At 43.0% G+C, this 9,885-nt stretch overlaps 1 protein-coding gene across 3 annotated transcripts; it reads right to left on the bottom strand.

The window, feature by feature from the left end:
- Positions 1–3,963: 3,963 nt before the first annotated feature.
- Positions 3,964–9,108, bottom strand: CDKN2AIP (CDKN2A interacting protein). Of its 3 annotated transcripts, XM_047857394.1 has the most exons (4): positions 8,492–9,107; positions 7,901–8,031; positions 7,205–7,467; positions 3,964–4,058 (listed from the first exon to the last, which is right to left on the bottom strand). In XM_047857394.1, exons 1-4 carry the CDS (start codon positions 8,761–8,763, stop codon positions 4,029–4,031), a joined length of 696 nt encoding a protein of 231 aa, XP_047713350.1. In that variant the 5' UTR covers positions 8,764–9,107; the 3' UTR covers positions 3,964–4,028. The 3 variants fall into 3 exon arrangements, with proteins under 3 accessions (XP_047713350.1, XP_047713349.1, XP_047713351.1); XM_047857393.1 differs by lacking the exon at positions 3,964–4,058 and having other exon boundaries at positions 5,339–7,467; positions 8,492–9,101; XM_047857395.1 differs by lacking the exon at positions 3,964–4,058 and having other exon boundaries at positions 7,325–7,467; positions 7,932–8,031; positions 8,492–9,108.
- Positions 9,109–9,885: the final 777 nt, after the last annotated feature.

The following is a 9,885-nucleotide window of genomic DNA, read 5'->3' as shown; positions in this document are numbered from 1 at the left end:
TTTATCTATCTGCAGGAGAGAACACCGAGCAGACTCTCAGTGTTATTCCATACCTGAACTGACATAATTCTTCATCTGCCTAGTTCCTGAAGGTTTTCCCCAAGGTTTGTGACTAGAGAAAAAAATCCTTAGCCCAAGTAGCCTTGCTTCACCTGATACTTGATTTTAGGCTATTGTCTCAAAATAATTCTTCTTATAGAACAATGTTTTGGGCAAAGTAACCCATGACCAAGTATGTATAAATAGTGCCCCCCGTATGGTCAGCATAACTTTAACATTCGTTCTTTAACAAGAACAGTTAAAATGTATATGCTATCCATGCTTCACAGAACAACTAATATGTATTTTAAAATTTTTAAGTATGATTTTAAAAATAAGTTTACTCATATAACAATTTCAGGGATTCCAAAAAGGTCCACCTTGTTCCACAACATCTTTCATTGTATTAAATGACACCCATTGTATTCCGTGGGAATGACGCCCCCTGGTGTTGTACAAGTCAGTGGCTCTGGAGTTTCGGTCCTGATGCCTTCAGCATTTCTTATTCAAGCCCTCTTTGTTTGGATCTCTCAGATCCTGCTAAGGAGTGATGCATTCTTTGATGGCCGTTGGGATAAACAAGGCATCCTCACTAAATGAAAACTGTCATTACTCCAGCCTCATTTCTGACAGTTGAAGTTCATGCTATAGACCAGAGATCAGGACCCACGTGTCTCAAACACCTGCTTTCCTTCTTCACCCTTCTCCTCAAAATCTACCTAGGCTGGAATGAGTGGATTTAACTTCCTTGCTATCCCTGGCATGGAGTTCCCTAAAGTCATAGTATCCTCTCCTTCCTTACAGGAACTATAATAGCAGAATGGCTGCTAGAGAATGTGAATTGCAAGGGAAAAGGAACGAATATTTTCAAAATAGTAGCCTTATTTTACCTAGGTCATATTTCTCTTGACTGCATTGAATATTTTGAAATGAAAAACAAGGACAGAAGACACACATACTTTACCCCATATTGGTTTCCCAACTGCAGGTTATTGAGTGTATTTGAGAATCCCCACACGGAGTATGGCCCACTATCAGTACACACAGGTAAGATAAACTAGGAATGCTTCCACGGACCTCTTCTTTCATTTCGTGAAAACCATTCTTCTTTAGCCAGTGTCCAAAAAAAAAAAAAAAATAATAATAATATACACATGGTGAAGAGTAATGAGACAGGATTCATAAGATAATTTGCTTCAACCACTGGTTACATCACTGATTACACCATTGCCTCTGTAAATTGCCTCTACAAATAAAATGTATAGGAAATATTAGGAAATGATTAGGAAATGATTATTTCAGATACATGCTTGAGCAGTTTCCTTTAATATTTACTTCTTTGGAAGCTTCCTAGTTTAAATGGTCAAATAAAATTTCTTAAATTTTCCTCAAAGTATGATTACACTATTTTCCGGAACATGGGAAACAAATGTCATGGGACAGTGTGTCTCATTGGTATTCACAGTCACTGCCCCAAATTGGAACTAAGTCGTCATTTAGTCTTCTGTAAGGATACTGGATTTGAGTCCCTGCTTCACCAGATACTAGTTCTGTGATTTGAGGGAAACAATTCAAAATGGTCATTAGTTTTCTCATTTGTAACATAGGATCAACAATACCAACCCACCCCATTGGGTTCAGGGAGGCTCAAATAAAACATAGGTAGGGGCACCTGGCTGGCTCAGTCAGCATAGCATGTGATTCCTGATCTTGGGGTCTGGAGTGCAAGCCCCTCATTGGGTATAGAGCTGACTTTAAAAAAACAAACAACAAACATAGGTAAACCAACAACACATCGTAGGCACCCAATGAACGGTAGCTATTCACATGGGAGTTCTCGCAGTGGCGACAGTTTTATTTTTTGAGCTAGGTAATGTTATATGGGCATTCAATTAATTATTATTGGACTTTACGGACTTCTGCAATTATATTTCGTAATAAAAATGTAAGAAATTAAGTGATCGCTATTTTTAGCATTAGTTAAATGTTAACTTATGGGAAGGTCCCTTAAGCCTTACCTGAGTCCCTACTAACTATAAATTCTATATGGTAGATTACTTAAAAACAGATTAGTTTCTTTTTGTAGTAAGCTAGTGACTTTCTAATACCTGTTGCAGAAGGAAGCTTGTCTACACTGGGTCCCATGGTTGTTAAACCCCCTTCTGCTCATGGTCCAAAGAGGTTCTGCAGGAATTAAGGAAGAAACTCAATGGTGCCACTCTCCTTGAACTATCGTCCTGCTCCTGTTTTATACACCCAGGGCTCCCAGTTTTCTTTGAGGATATATGGCTCAAGTTTGAACACTAATTACATGTTCAGGAGTTTTATCATTTCAGAGTGTCCAAGCCCTGGTAAACTGATTTACATGACAACAGTCATAAGAAAAACACTAGGTGATTCTTACCATTTTGGCCAATCTTTATATTCCTTTTCATGCTATATACACTCCACTTCTATATAATGGTTTTATAGTTCAGTGTATTTACTGTTTATTTTGCGCTAGTTTGGTTGCCTCCTTAATGACTGCCAAGGAGGATTCTGATTCTACTCATAAAAATTTCTAAATCACAGAAGGTATTTGATTGCTTCCTGTTAAGTACTGATACACGTAATCTCTAGTGTTTCTTTTTTTTTTTTAATTTTTAATGTTTATTTTTGAGAGAGAGAGAGATACCGGGAGAGAGGCAGAGAGAGGGTGACACAGAATCCCAAGCAGGCTCCAGGCCCTGAGTTGTCAGCACAAAGTCTAATGCGGGGCTCAAACCCATGAACCACGAGATCAAGACCTGAGCCGAAGTCAGACACTTAACCACTGAGCCACTCAGGAGCCCCTGTAATTTCTAGTTTTTAAAAGAATGTCCAGTATGTAATCCTTCCTTTTCAGTATTACTTTTTTTTCCCCTCTTTCCAAGTTAGTCAACTTATTTTTGGAACTTTGCCCACTCACTACTTTTTTCTTTTTTTGCTCTATAAACAGCAAAACAACAGATAGAACTTTAAAAATTAATGTTCATTTGCAGATAATAATCCCTCTTCAGTTTTGTTTGTTTAAATGATAAAAAGCTACAAAGGGTATTTCTATTCATCAACTACATTATTTTTCAAAAGTCATGGCTAAAATTGATACCAAGAGATTTGCCAGTGAAGTGAGTCAATGTAGGACTTTAGCACAATTTTTGAGGAAAAAGCCTACAAGCTTCCCTTAAACTACAACAGTTGTAGGACTGCTCTGGTTCCCAGTTGATGCTTTGGTTACCTTCTCACTGCCATTACTCAGAGATCTAAACAGCAAGGAGAATTCTGTACCAAAAAAAAAGCTGCCCTTGGCAGGAAAAACGATGGTCTTTCTTTTACACATAATTCAAATTGGAGCAGGCTTTTTATACATACAAATACAAACGTATATAAATATGTACATAATACATATAAAAAGCCTTGGAATTACACACCCTTATGACAATTACCGTAGCCAATGGAAGCAGTGGCAGGCCCCAAGAATTTGGGTTAAAAATTCACAACACTATTCTTCAAAGTCAACTAACTTTACTGTTAAAAAAAAAAAAAAAACCAACCCTGCTTCTAATACCATTAAGAAAAACCAGTTTTAGAACATCATCTCACCGCAGTGATTTAAAAATGAAATTCACTATTTCCCATCTTGATAATTTTATTCACTCAACTAGACTGCAAATTATTTTAAGGTTTTTTGTGTTTTTTTTAATTTCAGTTGAACCCATATGGGACTAATTCCCTAGTTGAGAATATTCAAGACATGTTAAATACCAGGAAGGATTAATAAGCAGAAGAGCTACTGATGTGACTCATTCCAAGGAAATGAAGGCTTTGAAAAGATGCTCTGTCACTTAATAAAACTGGTAGAAAACTGCAATCTGGGAGTCTCAGAAATCTTAGCATTTAGAGAAATGAGAATTATTAAGACAACGTAGTAAGAGCTTGTGTTCTGCAGACAATCAGATACAGGCTTGAATTCATTCTTTGGCCAAATTACTTTGTTTCATCTGAAATACGGGCCAAATAAGAATAGTTACTCATAAGGTTGTGAGGGAGTATACATAAATAAGCAATTAATAAACTATCGTATAGTGCATTTTAAGTGTATTATCTCCTTTAACCCTCATAGTTCGAGGGCCATTTGTCTTATTCTACAGATGAAGTTAAAAGGCAGAATTCCCAAAGGGAGACAAGATTCTATCTCAAGAATTACAGAATCCTACCAAAGCTTGTTTTCTTCTCGAACTATCGTAAAATGTTTCTCTATCTGGGATTCTTTACATTTTAAGAGCATTTTATAAGCTGTTAATAAGGCTATAGCAAATGTTTATAAATTAATGCTTTTATACGAAGCAGCTTCCTCCAAGTCTACCATATCAAAAGGTTAGTATAACTTAAAATATTTTCAATATGCTTTATATTAACTTGAAACAAGCCAATTTAGGAAATACCAAACCACCTAATTAGACACATTACAGAAATTTATTTATCCTTTGTAATCTTTGGCTTTTCTAGCAAAGCATTGTCCCACAAAATACACACTCCAAGACTGAGGAAAGTCGAGTAATTAGAAGTACTTTCCTAACACTCAGGTTACTGCTTCTCACAACATATGAAGGCAACCTATTTACAGAATATGGACTTTGGTATCTAATTTTACATCCTCAATATGGAGTCATTTTTAAAGATTATCTGGTAAAGCGAAAAGTGATCATTTCGAATGTGTAAGTATCCTTGTCTATTTCTAGAATAGAAAATAGAAATAACTTCTTCATCCTTAAAATGATGCTACTTATGCTCAATTTTCCTACTCCAATATAACAGGCGCATTAAAGGTCATTTCTTGATTTTTCTCAGGACATTATTACCACTACTGCTCAAAGTGCAGCAGCTAGATAGAAGGCCAGAAAGATAACAACTTGGGCCAGAGTTTGAAGAAAAATGGAAGAGAACACACAATAGAGTAATACAATCAGAATCATGTCAGCCATAGGATTCCATTTCATTACTAACAAATGTCATGCAACTGGACGAGCTCGGTAGAGCTCAGCATGGCTCTCCATTGTTCCCAGTATTCTTCTAGGAGATTTGTTAAAAAAAAAAAAAAAAAAAAAAAACAAAAAACCATCTAGTTCTAGATTTGCAAACTGTATTTTCTCTATCCATAAAAAGTTGCATTATCAGCTATGAAAAATAACCCGGCTGTAATTTATAGTGACTAGTAGTGGGAAGCCCATTTGCAGGAATTGGTTCTGACTTAGAGGGGGGGGAAGAAAAACACGACTTCTTGAAAAGGTAAAATAGCTTAAAGCATTTAATATCTAAACAAATCAATCTGTTAATAGTAGTCACAAAATATGCTTAATATAGAAACCCACATTTATGTCTTTAAGAAAAAGTGTAAATTGTATTTTACCTCAAACATAAATTAACCCACTTAAAGAATCTGCAGCAGTCAAAATCATGGTGAATTTTAAACAACTTCAGAATAAAATAACCTTAAGTACTTTATACTGCTTTATATCTAAAAAATGCTTACAACTTCTCATAAAAATAGTCTGAGGCAACTATTTTTTCTTTTATTCTTTAACAAGACATGTTCAGTATCATGGGCAACATTCTTAAAACCTTAAGCTTCACAGACTTTCAAACATTCAAATACTATGGTCCCCTTTTCTTTGATGTGGAGGTTTATTCAGCTGGGGGTGGGGAAAGCGTGGTAGACAACTTAATACATTTTCACCAAATCGAAAGTAGTACAAAAGTTTTAAGATTCTACAGAACTACACATCGTACCTAACGGATCATTAAAAATAGAAGACAGTATTTTCTTCAGCAAATAAAACAGCATACTGGTATGCTGTTAACGCATACTTCTTAATATGTACTGTCATTCATAAATTATTTACAACTTCTACTGTGCGAAGAGAACTAGAATGTAAATTTTCTGCAAAACTGGAAAAAAGCAATACAAAATTTGTGAAAGCCTGTGTTTCGTATTATACAAAAGTAAGCCAGTTTTTCTCTTCAAATACCAGACATCATCTGCAGTGGTATTTTGGGCAAATTATAGTAATTCTTGAGGATGTTTTAATGCTGGAGGTAAGTTTACAGGCCTTGACTCTTCATCGAGGAGGACCAGGTCTTCTATTTCACTGCCTCTGTATTTCCTTTTACAGATCTTTACCACTACTTTCTTCTTGAGAAATAACTTCAGTGCTTCTCTTGATGCAACAGCTTTTGCATTCTCTTTGCTTTTTCCACAGCCGGTGCCCAAATACACAGACTTGCACCTCAATTCACAGACAATGCTTTCTTGAGAGCTTTTGTTTTGAGGCAGATCTGCCAGTTCTTTTAGCGGAACAAAAAACACATCCAGTGTGGCCTTCAGAGCCTCTATGGCCGCATTTAGGAGCTCTCCGTGATTCACGTTGGGACTAAAGCCGCCAACGGCCACCAGCTTCCACGCCACCGTTTTATACAGTCTATTGAAAAAAGGTTGTTTCTGTTTCACATCTTCATTAGTTAACTTGCAACAAGAGAATTTAACAGAACTCTCGCTGGACTGCGAAGTACTTTTGGAAGGCAACTGTGATGTGCTCGTCTGAGAACTAATCTTAGAGGCCAGCTGGGACACACCTGCTAAGGAAGGGCTTTTGGAAACTAGAGATCCACTGGTTTGGGAGCTGCTTTTGGAAGCTAACAGCGACGCGGCTACCTGCGAAGTGCTTTTGGAAGTCAGCAGCGATGCAGGTGTGGATGTGCTGCTTTTGGGAGTGAGCAAGGATATGCCTGATGAGGAACTATTTTTAGAAGCAGAGGAGGAAACACTTGCCTCTGAACTAGTTTTGGAAGTTAACCCACCTGAAGCTGTCTCTGAACTAGGTTTAGAAGACAACAGTGGCAACTCTCCTTCTGGGCTTCCGGAGGAGCCCAACAAGGGCACCTCGATCTCTGAGATGCTTTGAGAAGCTGAGACTGAAGAGCCTTCCAAAGCACTCTTTTTAGGTGATCCACTCTGTTGTCTGGAATCAGCAGACTGGGTCACATGACTATTCACACTGGATTTCAACAACGAAGAAACAAACGAGGCTGAACCATGTTTATCTGGAGCTTCTGACTCAGAAGCCTTTCCAGACCCTGCCACTGTTACCTGAGAGGAAACGCTGCTACTACTTTGGCTGGAAAGAGACCGGTCTCCATCACTTGTAGAGCTATTCTGACTCGAGGTGGCAGAGCTTCGAGTGGAGTTTCCACTGCTCTCTGATTTGGTGGATGACCCTGTACATGTCGAGCTGTTTTCCTGCTGAGCTGATGCACGTTCTGTTTTGGCAGAAATTTTTGCATGATCTTGCTCAACCGTGGAATTGTTTTTCCCTTCCATGATTCGTTTTTTCGCCGGCTCTTCTACCCCTTCTGAAAAGAAGGAAAACAGATATGTGACTAAGTCTAGCTCATACAGATCAGCTGAAAGTTTACAAGACAGATACTTGTTAAAATAAAGGCACAAGGCGAACATATTTCAGGGCTTGCAGTTTCTTTAAAAAAAGTGTGGAATAACTTCGTTAATTTCTCAAAACAGTGTCGAATAACATCATTAACGTCTACTATTAAAAAATCCACAGCACAGACAACATATGACACTTGAAAATCTAAAACAGTCAAAGGAGACTATCAAAACCAGGGCCTAAAACACACAAACACAGGATTTAGGTTTAACATTCCAACTTGATTAATAACAGTGTATAAACTCTAGCTTGTTAAAAAAATTAGTAATGACAGTAAATCCTAATTACATCAAACTTATGTTCTAAACTCCTATGTATGTTCACATCTATGATCTGCTAACCATTGCTACTCGATATCCCTCTTTTCTTCACCTTGGCAACCAGTTCGTCTCTTGTGGTATGGATTGGAGCACCTGTCACTTTGATGCCTTCAGCCATACTAAGTATTTTATCCATAACTTTTTGTGGGTACCTGAAAAAAGAAAAAGGCACTTTTAAAAAGTGTTTCCCCCCAGCTACTCCTGCTGCTGTGCAAAAACAGGCCACAGGAACGGCATTTCCTGGTCGTAATCAAGAAAGTGTACCAACCGCCAGGAACTTTCGGTTTCCTGGAACCCCAGAAACAAATGCCCCGGATCCTGGGAGGCGGGGTCCTTGCTCACCAACCCTTAAACTTCGGTGTCCATCCACGAGAGCGATGTCAACCAACGACCCTACCAGCAGCCCCCCACCCACCGCGGGGCGGCGGGGGGGACGGCAGGCTGTTAATCATGTCGGCTTCTGGCTGAGACGCCCTTCTCCCCCTTAAAGGGCGGCCAGTCCCGCAGATTCCCGCGCTTCCCAACTTCCCCCTCCCCGCTGAGGCTCCGGGCCCCAGCCCGGGGGCGGCAGACAAAACGGGGAGAGCCGGTCGGAGGCTCTTCCTCACTCACCGGCACCCGAGGAAGACGTGGTTCGCCCAGGCCATGGAAAAGGAGATGAGCTGCTGCAGCTGCCGATTGCGGGTCCCGCTCTCGGCGTCCGCAGCTTCCTCCGTGTTGGCGGCGGCAGCGCCGCCAGTCGGGGCCAGGTCCCCGGCGTTGCGGAGCAGAAACTCCCGGCGGTGGCGCCAGTGTTTGTCAGTCTCGCCGTCGCAGCGCAGCGCCTCCACCCAGGCGGCCACCCGCGGGTTCTGGCTCAGGTACTCCGACACCTCCTGCGCCATGTTGGGCCTGCGGGTCGCGGAGGCCGCGAGCGGACGCTGCACCGGGAAAGAGGCGGGGTGCGCGGGGGCGAGCGGCCCTGTCACTGCGGCCTGCACCGGCGGCCCTCCAGAGAACGCCCCTCGGGAGGCCGAGACGCCAAACAACAGCGCCCGGAGCAGCCGAACCGCCCACTTCCGCCCGCCGCCGGCTCCTTCCCTTTTATAACCTCGCCGCCGCCGAGCGCCCGCGCGTCCTTCCGGCGCGAGCCGGCTCTCCCAGGACGCTTTGCGGCGCCCGAGCTGCCGCGCCGCGGCCCGGCCGGGAGGCGGAGGGGCGCCCGCGGGGGCGCGGAGGGAGGCGGGGGGGGGGGGGGGGGGGCCGAGGGCTCGCGCCTCCCGCCCCGCGAGGGCGGGCCGCCAGTGGCTTCCCCCGGGGCGCCCCGGTCTCCGGCGCCAACGCTTGCGTCCCGGCTCGGCTTTGTGACGCCGCGCGCGCTCCCGCCGTCTCCCTCCCTCCGGCGCGGGTCGTGGAGGCGGGGGAGGCGGGGCGGCGGAGAGGGTGGGGGCCGGGCCGGGCCAGGTCCTCGCGTGCCGCCGCGTCCTCGCAGACCTCGAGCCGCCGGTCGGGCGCGCGGTGCGCGCGTCTCCGCCCGAAGACGCTTGTTTGGAGGGGGGCCGAGGGGAACAAAAGCCCGCCTCCATCTTTTTGATCTTGTCAGAAAACAGCTTCCAGCGCTGTTTCGAATGTAGACGAGCGAAGCATTGGCAGGCCGTCCGGGACGCGGGGCTTTTAGGAATGTGAAATAGTCACCATGTTAAATAGTAACGATGATGATCGTGAAGTCAGACGATTAATCCAGATCGCTGTCGCACGCGGAGTCTGAAACTCGCCCTTGCCCCGCAGCGCAACCCGGGCGGTGCGGGCTTCCTCTCGCGTTGGGTTTTGGTCATAACTGTGCCGAGGACGGTCGTAGTATTTCCTTAAAGGGACAAACGAACCCCCAGCTGGACAAATAGCCAGGAGGCGGCATGGAAAAGTGCCCGTTTCTCCCCCGAACCTTTCCCCTTTAGAGCCTCTTCCCCCTTGCATTTCTTTTCTACTTTATACCGTCCACACTTCGCACTTCTACTTCCGACTTGCTT

This window comes from Prionailurus viverrinus, chromosome B1, assembly GCF_022837055.1.
Source record: "Prionailurus viverrinus isolate Anna chromosome B1, UM_Priviv_1.0, whole genome shotgun sequence".
NCBI lineage: Eukaryota > Metazoa > Chordata > Mammalia > Carnivora > Felidae > Prionailurus > Prionailurus viverrinus.
The sequence above is the reverse complement of the archived record's forward strand: the minus strand, read 5'-3'. Positions and strand labels throughout refer to the sequence as shown.